Below are 12,256 nucleotides of genomic sequence, written 5' to 3' on the forward strand. Positions count from 1 at the left end.
ACAAATATGAAACAAAAAAAATGTCGAAGTCACAGTTACTGTGTGCACCTCTAAGACCGTTCAGAATAGTCAGGTCTTTTAGGTCATGTCTTTTCCTCTCTGGCAGGGTTGGCTTTTTCTAACCCACAATACCACATGTATGACCCTGCACTAAACTGTGGTCATGTGACTTGTTTCATATTACATCAAATGAACGTTGTAAACACAGATTTTAAGCCAAACATCAGTTTTAAAGGTGTACATTTACCTTTCTAACATCCTATTTATTGCATTTTGATTACTTTTAATGACCCTTATGTGCTCAACATTTATGAAATGACAACAAAAAACAACAACCAGTTTGAAACCAGAAATTCCAAAATTTCTGTCTTTAGGACATTTACTCAGGTGTCTTCATATTATAACCTCTGAGACACATTCACTACACTCAGGCGATCTCAAATTTCACTAAATGAGCACCAGTTGACTAGCCTAGCCATGCTCCACCCATGTTTCTGACGGCACAAGGGTCTAGGACCGCTCGACAGGGAGGGAGGCGGGGTAAAAGGTTGTATATCAAATCCTCCTGCAGCAATTGGGTTAGGTATACAACCAATCAACGCAACGAACAGGCTGACGTAGTTCCGAGAGCACCGGCGGATTGTGGCTAAGTCCCATTAGCTTCCCAACCAGTGGAGCCGCGGAGCCAACTGGTATATTAAGGATTTGCCATATCCCATCGGCAATAAGTCCAAATACGTCTTTCTTCTCAATGAAACACTTAAGTGCCGTCCTTTGTTTATCTTTCAAGTTGAATTTTAGCTTCAAATCTTTAAGGGCTGTGGCCAAAGCCGAGTCGAAAGATAACTGAGTCATTCCACGAAACCGGTGCCTTTTCAACTTTGAAAATGTAAATTTAAACTATATTTAATTTTATTTTTTAAGTAGCCAGGAATCACAGAAGGTCTAAAATGACAGGAAACTATATTGTGCCATCCTCAGCCTGTGTTATTTAATATGTTAATTATGTCAAATCCTGTTACTGTGGAAAGGTAACAGGGTTGACAGTAACAGGGTTGGCCATTTTAAACTAATTTGCTTGTAGCTAGCTAAAATAAATGCTAGTTAAAGTGCAAGCTATGCACTTGAAAGATAATTACTTGTAGATATTGATTATATTTTGAAAAATAGAAAATTGATTATGTTTATATGTTAAAAACTGGTAACAGGATTGACGTTGTATGCTTGTCCCCCTGGTTAAACCTTGAAAAAACTTCAAAATACCAATCAAGAGATGAGAGAAACTTACTTGTCAATGAGCTGTTAGCATCCTGGTTCCGAGATGATGCAACCTCCTTAAATCCTGTCAAATCTGGAATGTACCATTATTTTTATAGGTTTTTTTTAGTTGGGTAACAGGGTTGACACAAATCAGGGGACGCCGATAAATTGGTAATTTATAATGGTTAATATATATTATTATTACCAAAAACACTGTTTTACAATAAGATCATACTTTAAACTACATGTAAATGTAAAAATTTTAACATTTTGTCTACATTTTTCAAATGAAAAGTCCTGTACACATACAACAATAACAGTGAGGGACAGGCCAAAAACCTCACCCTCTTCTGCATGAAAGTAATTTAAATTAATTAAAATAACATTTCACTGACTTTAATTTGATGTTATATTAAGGAGAGAAGACAGGGTAATGTTATATTTTAAATGAAATATTAATTTGTTGTTATCATAATTGTATGACTGATTATTTCTTGGGGACGCAAAAGGCACCGATTTCATGGAATGACCCAACTGTTTATTGTGCGCTGGTTGTTTCTGTCAGAATCGTCACGCCTCTGTCGTCACTCTCGTTACGGCCCGCCTTCTGACTCTACACTTCATGGTGATTGGTCGGCCAGTTTTAGGAGAATCCAGCCTCAAACCTTATGGAGGGTAACTAGACCCACCCTGGCAAGAGAATTAAATTCGTTGCCGTGGGTTGTCTAGCGTGGCTAGGCTACCAGTTGACTGTATCTGTAATGAATTTAGTGAGTCACTTGAAATAGGGTGAAATACTTATAAAATGACTTACTTCACATTTTAGATTTTTAATTTAATTGGCACTACTTTGCAAAAAAATGTTTTCATTTTGGTAAATTCTTGTCAACAAAAAATTATTTGACCACGATGAGAAAGGGATTCTGACCAGCTTACACTAAGCTCCCATATAAAGTTTTTAGTCTGTGCAGTATTTCTTGTTGTTTTAAAACATACTACTTGTGGTTGACTTTTCACGGTTGCCACATAAGTCTGCCAGCTCTGTACTTTCATCCTGTAAGTCACTGTGAGGGTTGTTTGAATTAAAAAGAGTAAACCTCCTGCAGATAGGAAGTGTTCCAGCTGTGTACGTGCTGGGGCTCCTGTCTCGGTCTGGTCTGGCTTGGTTTGGCTCAGATCGGAGGGAAAGTAGCGGTTTCCTGCGAACGACGAGGGCCGGAGCCGAGCGCGAGCAGGCGGAGTGAAAGTGCACACGTGGACACGCGAGACTGACGTGTCTGTCGGCCAATCAGAGCCCGGAGTGATGACGCCACCTCACCACGGTCCTCCAATGGGAGAGCCGACTGGAGAGTAAAAGTCTGAAGTGTTTGGAGTCGGAAAATTAGGGAGAAAAAAAAAGGTTGTGAAACGGATCTGGAGGCTGCTGGGAACCAGGAGGAGAAAGCAGATGTTTACTGAGGAGCACAGCAGAAATCCTTCTTCTGTAGCGGTGGAACTGATATAAATGTGATGAAACAGTGAAAGATGCTTTGATTCTTCTGTCTGGATAAACTTCCAGCAACTTTTCATCTCCAGAGACAAAACTCGGGTAAGGCAGCCTCCCTCGTTTTTCTTTTTTACAGTGGAGGAATTCATGGCTGCTGTATCCTGAACAGTAGCAGTAATTTACAGCCAGGTTTTTAAAAATACTGCAGCCCTGCTACTAGAACACTAACTGCCTCTATACCTCAGAGAAAGATCAGGAAAATGTTCTTGTTGAGGAAAACATGTTGAATCCTGATTTCGACACCCACTAGTTTAAGATTATCTCATGAAAAGAGGCTACTTTGTCTGTTTGTCAAGCTGTGCACTGTTGCTGACTGATCACAAAGTCAGTTTCTGGAAGACAAACACCTGGCACCTCTAAGAAATAGCCTCATCATCAAAACTAGAATCTATGTCTCCCTGATTAACACCCTTAAATTGACTTCACAGATTGTTTAACCTACTTCAGTGCTTGGTATAAAGTCATGATCTGAAGTAGAGCTGCAACAAATAACTGTCTGAAATTAAATCTTGATTATAGAGATCCTTAATTCTCTGATTGCACAGATATGAAGGTTTTTGTGTTTTTTTTCCCTTCTCTATGACAGTAAGCTGAATATTTTGTGGACAAAACCCGACATACAGTATGTAACTTTGAACCTTGGGAAACACTATATATTTTTTAAAAAGTGTAAACCTGGTGCTGAAAACAATATGTCGTAACTGTGAAAGTAGCTGCACATATAGCTGTGAAATGACATTTTAAACTGATTTCAAAAGTGTGTATTGAAGTCGACATTATGTACAATTTTGACTTTTTTATTTTTTTACATTTAAGATTTAAATTTCTAATTTATTTGTGATTTTACCAGTTGTTATCTGTAATTTAACAACAAGGGGAAAATCTATAAAATTCAGTAGAATTTATTTAATTGTGTTCATGTTTCAATTCATATTAAATATTTTTTCTTTCAAATGATGACAAATATCTGTAAAATATTGTGGGCTGCTCCCTTGAATACAGTTAAGAAATAGTGAAATTTTATGATGAAAAGGGTTGTTTAAAAAAAAGAAGAAAGAACAGACTTGCTGTAAAAAAAACCCCACCAGAATTACATTTTCCTTTTGTTTATTTACAGTCCAGTCAACATGTTGCATAATGTTCTTTTAGTTTTTCTAGTCATTTTCAGTAATTAACTAAACAGGTAAATCTGTATCATATCAGCACCCGTAAGTAAAATTACATTATTATTATTATTATTTTACAATGCAGTATCGTTAATCACTGCATAATTTCCACAAAAAATGCACATACAAACTGGAAATACTCCAATACAACACAAGTACCTCAAATTACCAGAACTTGAGTAATTGAGTATGAATAAAAAAATGTGCTTTTATCAAGTGAAATCCTTGAAAAACTGTGGTAAATGTTGTGCCTGGAACAAGACGAGCACAGATGCTGTTGATTTTGTGGGTAAGTCGGACAAACACTGATCAGTCCTCTGGTGGCACTTGAGTGGCGTGATAAGGGGCAGGGTTGTCAATGGCGACTGGAGTGTTTTTCTCAGTCTGGAGAGGCAGATGAGCCCAGTTTGACATCCCAAACAGTCTGTTTGAATTGAGGTTCCTCCTTCAAAAGGTCCCCCTTTGTCGCCGGGCAGAATACTGCCTGTCATCTCCTCACAAGCAGAGCAGAGCCATGCGTGAGGCTTTTATTCTCTGCTGATGCCACTCCTGCTCTCTCTCCTCTCACACTTTACAAAGCACGAATCTGAAGTCAAACAGGTTCAGAAAGCTTCTTTGAAACTGTGAGGGAGGTGCACAGTAGATAAAAGATTACACAGAACTTAAAATGGTGGCTGTAATTTTTATCTTTATTTTGATCATTTGCCTCTTTTGTTCCCCAAGAGAATAGATGTGTAAATGCAGGCAGCAGATGATGGCAGACAGCAGGCCACATGAATCAGGTTAAATCAGGTGAAAGTTTAATTGTCAAGGATTTTATGGTTAATCATTGTCAAGAAGAACCTGCAATTAAAGTCAGGTGATGCTGCAATCTTCATTTACAGAGCACAGTCTATCAACTATTTCGGTAATGGATACTTGGCTTGATTGTAGGTTCTGGTTTCCTCTATAAACTGAATATCTTTGAGCTGTGGACAAAATAAGATATTTGAAGAGTTCATTGCAAAAACGGATAACTCCGTTTTGATAAATTTTCAGAAAACTTTTTTTTTAGTTTACTTGAAATAATAAACTGAAGTTGAATGTATTTGAGTCAGTAGGAAAATACATGACAAAATCGAGAAAAATAAATTATTAGTGTTATCTCACGTAAACAATAAAAAAAAAGAGTTTCTGAAAATTTATAAAACAGAGTTTACCTGTTTTTGCAAATGAATTCTTCATTTGTTCTTTTTTGCTTTGGGAAGCACACACTGTTGGTTTTTCATCATATGCCACCAAGCAACTCATTGTTTTATTAACTGAGAAATGAATCAACAGTGCAGATAGTTTTTAGTTGCAGCCCAGATGGGAATTTTACTTACATAACATGATTTCCTGCAATAAAAAACACAAATCCCCTGAAAGTAGTTCCCACCACTTCCCTGAGTGTTGTAAAAAATATGCTTTTATTTGCTGTAGTGCTTGAGCAGCTGTGGTAATATGGTGGCCTCTGCATACAGCAAACAGAATATATTTAGGTGTTTAGTTGAGCATCAAGTTTGGAAAGCACTGATTGATATTTTTCACCATTTAAATTTTTTATTAAGTTAATGATTTGTTGCAACATATAGAATAATTTTTGAAACACAGACTACATATAGGTTTACAGATTACATGTACTTTATTATTTAAACTTCATTGGATTTGCTACATTTTTACACTTTTGTTCATTCTTTATGTAACACAGTCTATTGAGCTGCACCACTCGCTTTCTTTTGGACTCTTTTTATCCTTAAAAATTTCACATTATTGTAATGCACCAAATCAACATCTCAAATTCTTCGTATGTGAAAACCTTCTTGGCGATAAAACTGATTCTGATCCCAGAAACAGGTTCTATTAACATTTAAAGGTGCAAACCTTTAGACCCTTCCAGCCACACTTCTACCAAGGTCAGCTGAAGAGCCATCGCCACCACACACTCCAATTATGTCTGTTATGATGTTTACCTAAATTACAGGCACGCCTCCACTTTTCCCTTCACATTTCTTGCCTCTGGACAACTGGCCAGCCCAGCAAAAAAATATCGCTCTATTCCTTTCTTGTACGCAGAAGTGCCCCTAAGTGTAAATAAGTTGAAATTATCCTGTTTTTCGTACACTTATTGCCTGCATTTAAAGGTAAAACGTTGCTGATAGAATATGGAAGAGGTGTTTATTCAACCTGACATAGCAGATTATACCTCTGCAGCTATGAAATTATTAACAAACATCTGCCTGATAAATGTATTTCTTCTACAATGCAGGTGTTGTGAGTCATGGAGCTTCAGCGGCCACGCTCTCCCCGGGAGCTTCTTCTCGTGGCTGGGATCTGGTGGGCAGGAAAAATACTCGCTCTGGCACGCCACCCGCAGGAACAAGAACATCGGTTCCACTCGGCTCTCCAGCAGAGCATCGCAGCGACTCCTAGAGATCATTGAGAGCTCTGTAATACTCTTCTTTTCCATTGTTGGTAAGCAGGTCTCCATATTACACTCAGTTGGTTGAAATTTTCTGCAGTAATCCAGCACACAGAGGCAATTCACAGTCCTAACAAACAGACGTTTACAGTAACTTTCATTAAGGAGTATTTCCTCTGCTGTGCTCTGCAGGGATACTGGCAGAGCAGTTTATAGCAAACGGACCAAAGTTTCAGCTGTACAACGTTACAGAAAGTCATTGGCAGGATTTAATGAACTGGCAGCCACTCCACCATGTATCTGTTTTTCGGCCTGGCTGGAGCAGTTTTCTCTGATCATCCACACCACTGAGGCGGCGCCGCTGGCACTAGACAGGCTAATGCTGGCCATTGCTTTCTTTAATGAAGGTAAGAAGAAGATACACACTTACTTTTCGGCAATTGATTTGATATTACTTAATTCTATCACTGATCTGATTCTCAAGCTTTTATTTTAAGACACACATCCCTTTGCTGATGTTGATGTTTCCCCTTCAGGCCTGGAGTGTGTTTTACATCCACCAGTTGGTGTGTTTGTAGATGCTCTGCCTTTTGACTTCACAATGTGTGAATATTTGGTAGCTTATTTCTCGCCTTGTGAAGGTGAAATAAGTGAAAGTTTACGTAGACACTTCATACAGCTGAGGTTTACTACTAATGCTCCAACTTACAAACAGTACTGAGGCCTCAGCAGTTGCACTGTTGTCATTTTATACATTAACTCTTTGAACAATGTATTTATTACTTATATTTGCCATTTTTCTTTACTTTAGCTAAATATTTCAATTCGTTTAGCTGCCTGAAGTTATTTGAACCATTTGTCCAATACTTTAAGCCACTGTTAAATATTTTGGTCTGTATTAATTACTTTGCTCTTTTAAGTGCAAAGCCTTTACCAACCTTATTTCAACCATACATCTGTTACTTTTAGCTCCTTGAAATGTAAATTCATTACCTTTAGTAATCAGTTTTCAAATATTAAGCACCATTTTTAAGTAACAGAGTTGCTCGTTTGCATTGATTTTTACAAACTGTAAACTACAACCTGTTTTTTGCAAGTTAAGCTGAGTACATGAATCTGTATAGGCTACTTTAAAAAAAAAATTTCAGCTACTGTGCGATATTTACCAACCAGTAAATGCAGAAGTAGCTTTCTTTCAGAATCACTGATTTAGACCATTGACATGCAGTGTATACTACATTTCCAAAGCTTTTTTAGTTAAACATTAAGTCATGACAGTAACTTTGGATGATACTAACAAAGCAACACATTTGTGAAAACACATTTTGCTGGACCTTTTATCTACTTTCCCATCAATTACTTTCTCTTGTTCCTTCAGGATTCCTTTTTCTCTTCCACCTTCACGGTAGGACCATGCTGGATGTGCATGTGCACCAGCTTCTCCTCTTTGCCATCTTTGGTGAGGCTCTCGTCGCCTTCATGGAGGTTTTCCATCGAGGGAACATCATTCTGGAGCTGCTGCGCTGCACCCTGACGATTCTGCAGGGAAGCTGGTTCTGGGAGGTAAATCTGAACGTGAGCAAAAGTTTATAGTGGTGGATACGCTCTACATAAACCCATAATGTTGCCTTCTCTTTTGCCACAGATTGGTTTTGTGCTGTACCCTCCAAGTGGCCCCCTTTGGGACCTGAAAGATCACAACAACGTGATGTTCGTCACCATGTGTTACTCCTGGCACCTCGCCTTCGCCATGCTCGTCGTGAGCGTTCTCTACTACACTGTCAGCTGGTGAGAAGCTGCTACACTCCAGACATCCCAATACCCTGCTGCCTGTTTGTCCTACAAATCCTAATACCAACTTGAGCACCGCTAATAGCATAGTTCATGTGAGACTCTGCTGTTTGTTGTGTTTTCTCTTCAGTGTGGTTCGCTCCAGGTTGAAGAGGACTCCTCGAATGGAAATGGGGCTTCTGAAGACCAGAGAGCGAGATCCAGAGTCAGAGGATGAGATATTATGAAGAGGATTTTCGTATACCTACATAATTACTTATGGATATGATGGGTGATCAAAAAGTTTGTTCCTATAAAAATCAAAACTGTATCTGATTTCAAATTGGCTTCCATCCCTGTAGAAGTAGCTCCTGTTGAAGAAGTCCTGTTATGTTAGAATCTACTAAACCGCGAAAGAACAGCAACCCGTCAACTTGAATTTTATTTGTAGAAAGAGGGAGAAGTTTTAGAGTGCCAAAACTGCTAAGTTGGGTGTGTGGAGAGAAACAGTGGGTTGTAGAAGCCAACACAAATGACATGTACCATCACTGCGATGCCATTGCATGCTATAGCGCCATGGTTCAGGTTGTTTGCACCAAATGTAGAACTCTGCCTTGACAATCCGACCCTCGGTGATAAGTTCATGATGCACGACCACGTGAATGATGAAGAAAACAACAAGCACACTCCTGGTGCTCCTCACCTGATGTGCCTTCTCTGTTCTTAAAGATTCTGATATGATTTGGAAAGTGCCGTTTCTTCTGTGGATGGTACCCGCAGACCCACGTCTCATCCTCAGTGATGATCCTTTGCTCTCTGAAATTGTTTGAGGTCCATAAAGAAATCACAAATGCACCTCAAGCAGTGCTAAAACTTTTTGATCACCCTTCGCCTCTCAATTAAATCAGGGATATGATGTTCGCAGCACCAGCAGCAGCAGGACCAGAAGCAAAGGCACACAGACAGTGAAGGGATATGGACGTATGGTTTTTGGATGCTTTAACATGGAAACATATCTCTACCTCTGCCTTATTTAATCAGCTGTAAACCCCTTTTAGCCTTACTCTTATTGTTCACTGCTATTTATGATACAGGGACTTTTCCTGTACAGTGGTCCCTCGTCTATCGTGGGGGTTGCGTTCCAGACCTACCTGCGACAGGCGAAAATCCACGAAGTAGCGACAGTATTTATTTTTTATTATTTATATATATTTTGAGGATGTATAAACCCTCCCCACACTCTCATAAATACTTCCTATGCTCTTAAACCCTTTCTACACTCTTAAACCTGCGCAATTTTAGCAACATGTAAAATTCTATATGGGTACTCACCAGTGAATATACTACAAATTAAGTGATGAAGATGATGATGAATTAGCTGTCCAGTACTGATGATGATGAGATGAATGTACTGCACAGTGAGAATGGACAAGGCAAGATGTTGAATGCATGCTATACACGACAGATTGATGCTACGGTCGCTGAGCCAATCAGAGCGCAGCGCTGTACTACGCATTTTGTTTCAATTTGATATTCTTGTAATATGTTTTAATTATTATTTTTAATGTTTTTGTATTGTTTTAAAGTTTTTAGGCTGGAAAATGCTTATTTTACCACAAAAATCATTCAAATAATAAATATAGAAAAATACCTGTATACAGCAAAATCTTGTGAGCCAGCGAAAAATCTGTGATACCGGAAAAGTGAGACAGCTAAAAGTGAACCGTGGTATGGCGAGGGACCACTGTACTCATATCTTAGGTAATAATTTGCACATTCAATGAACTTTCTATGGATTGCATGCTTTGAGTTGGACTCACCAAACTCCTTTTTTGAACTTTGGTGTTCAGTAGTGCCATCTTGTGGTGAAAACAATCATTGTCAGTAGATTGTAAATGACTTGAAAGTATGTATTTACATCTCTCATATGGCTTTTGTTTGTTCGTTTAATAATGTTGTGAAGCTGAGTCACATGTGTGAGTCAAAACCCAATGCCAAATAATCTGAATTTTATTAAAGTTGTTAAAATGCTTAAGTTTTGCTCTCTGACGTTACTATCTAATGCTGCTAATGTTGCTATTGTTGGTTATTCTATGTTATCCATCAGATGTTATTGTAGTGGTTGTATTCAGATCGTTTACACCAGTAATATTACCAATACAGTTTTATTATATACAAGGACAGCAGATAAATCTGAAGGCTCGCCACATAATTAAAGGAAGGATAAAGAAGAAATTAAAGCTGCAAGCAGCGTTGGACGGGTCCTCGCACTCTTGCTGGTCAGTGAATCCAAGCATGTCCACCAGGTGGCACTGTGATTGAGAGTATATTTCAGCCAATGATGTGATGAGGGTTGGGCTGTGATCACAAGTGTAAAGTTTCAGGCAGATTGGAGCATGTACAGGTTAGACATGCAGCACTTCCTGTCCGTTCACTAAATGGTGCTAATGACTGTGACTTCATATTGGATGAAGAAGAAGAAGAAGAAGAAGAAGAAGAAGGTTTTCATCAGGTTGTACAACAGAAGCTCCTCTATGTTCCACACATTCACCATTGAGCCTTTGGTGGTCATTTTCCCATCTCAGTTTGATGGTACTATCTACTGCATACTAAGGACATGCCACAAAATCTGCAATTTTTGACCCAGTAGTCTAGCCCTTTCCCCTTTGATTGTTCTCATTTTGCAGCTTCAAATATTATCTGTTCACTGACAGCATAATACATCCCACTGATAATGAGATTATCATTTTTATTCACCTTTCACTGGGTTTAAAGGATAACTGTAGGATTTAGAGTGATCTACTAGCAGAAATGGAATACAGTATCCATAATTACAGTTTGATTTGTATATAATGAAACCATAATTCATCATAGGGAAAATTGTGCAGTTCACTGTGTAATGAATTACTTGTCATTATGAAAGGTGTTTTTGTTTGCTGAGACAGAGCTCTGCATATTTAGACAGAGTGGTCCATTTCCACAGAGCCCATCACATGGCACTGTCATGTTTCTGCAGTAGCCCCAGAGCAGATCAACCAAACGCTGCTTCCTCAGAATGCCCACGTTTTCCATTGAATTATGTGCAGGAGACTTGATAGATGCCACTAAATCCTACACACTAGGTGTTTAATGCTGGTAATTATTAATATCTGCATGTGAGCAGTACCAGTATAAAGGTTTATTATCTACAATGTGTCTTCTTCTTAAAACAGTTACAACACATGCAAATTAGCACTGAATTATCACTTTTTTTTTTACCCCAGCAGGAGGTAGTAATACTATCCTAAGGCTGATAAATTGTTCCTGGAGACTTTTTTTTGTCAGGGCAGAACAGTACTCTAGAAACCTACTGCCAACAGCCATCAGCAAAGATCTTCTGTACCAGAGAAGACTCACTTCGTGCTTAAAAATATGCTTGTGTGTGCATTTGCTTTAAGTGCCTACAAATTTACTCTGAATAGTCTATGTTGAAAAGATCAGAAAACATGCCAACAATGTCAGATAAATGTGTTGTTTTATTGGATTACTAGTCCAAATACTAAACATTTGAAGTTAATTATCACATCATGGACAGGATAAACACCAAATCTTCACATAAAATGGTGATGAAATGTGTTGTTTGATTTGATTACCAATTCAATAATCGTTTATTTAGTTAATAATTACCTTACATGGTGAAAAAACAGAAAATCCTCAGCGAATAGCAATAAACTGTCAAATTACGTTAAGTCAGTCATCTTATTAGACACAAAAAAGCAACAAATCCTCATGTAAACTGGTGAGAAAATGTGAATTTAGTTTGTTGTTTTATTGATTAGAAGTCGCAAAAATCAAAGGCATTTGGTTAATCTTTATATCACATAGAGAAAAACAGCAGATCCTCACCAAAAATGTAAAAAAAATGTCAGTTGAATGTATTATTTTACCTGATTAACAGTCCAAACACCAAACATGAAAGGTCGAGTCATATGGCCGTTGAAAAGTGATCAGAGTGAGACCTCCTGCTGCTGCTCTGCTCAGGTATGACTCATGAAGTAACTCACCTGGCCAGGTGAGTTACTGACAGCTCCTCAA

At 38.3% G+C, this 12,256-nt stretch overlaps 1 protein-coding gene across 1 annotated transcript; it reads left to right on the top strand.

Annotated features, from left to right (window-relative positions):
- Window positions 1–2,563: 2,563 nt before the first annotated feature.
- tmem45a (transmembrane protein 45a) lies at window positions 2,564–10,217 on the top strand. Its single transcript, XM_051947670.1, is given in 8 exon segments — window positions 2,564–2,610; window positions 6,260–6,465; window positions 6,605–6,696; window positions 6,698–6,739; window positions 6,741–6,819; window positions 7,791–7,975; window positions 8,058–8,200; window positions 8,334–10,217. Coding segments are annotated over 8 exon segments (891 nt in total). The 3' UTR covers window positions 8,431–10,217.
- Window positions 10,218–12,256: the final 2,039 nt, after the last annotated feature.

Source organism: Acanthochromis polyacanthus, chromosome 4 (genome assembly GCF_021347895.1).
Source record: "Acanthochromis polyacanthus isolate Apoly-LR-REF ecotype Palm Island chromosome 4, KAUST_Apoly_ChrSc, whole genome shotgun sequence".
Lineage (NCBI taxonomy): Eukaryota > Metazoa > Chordata > Actinopteri > Pomacentridae > Acanthochromis > Acanthochromis polyacanthus.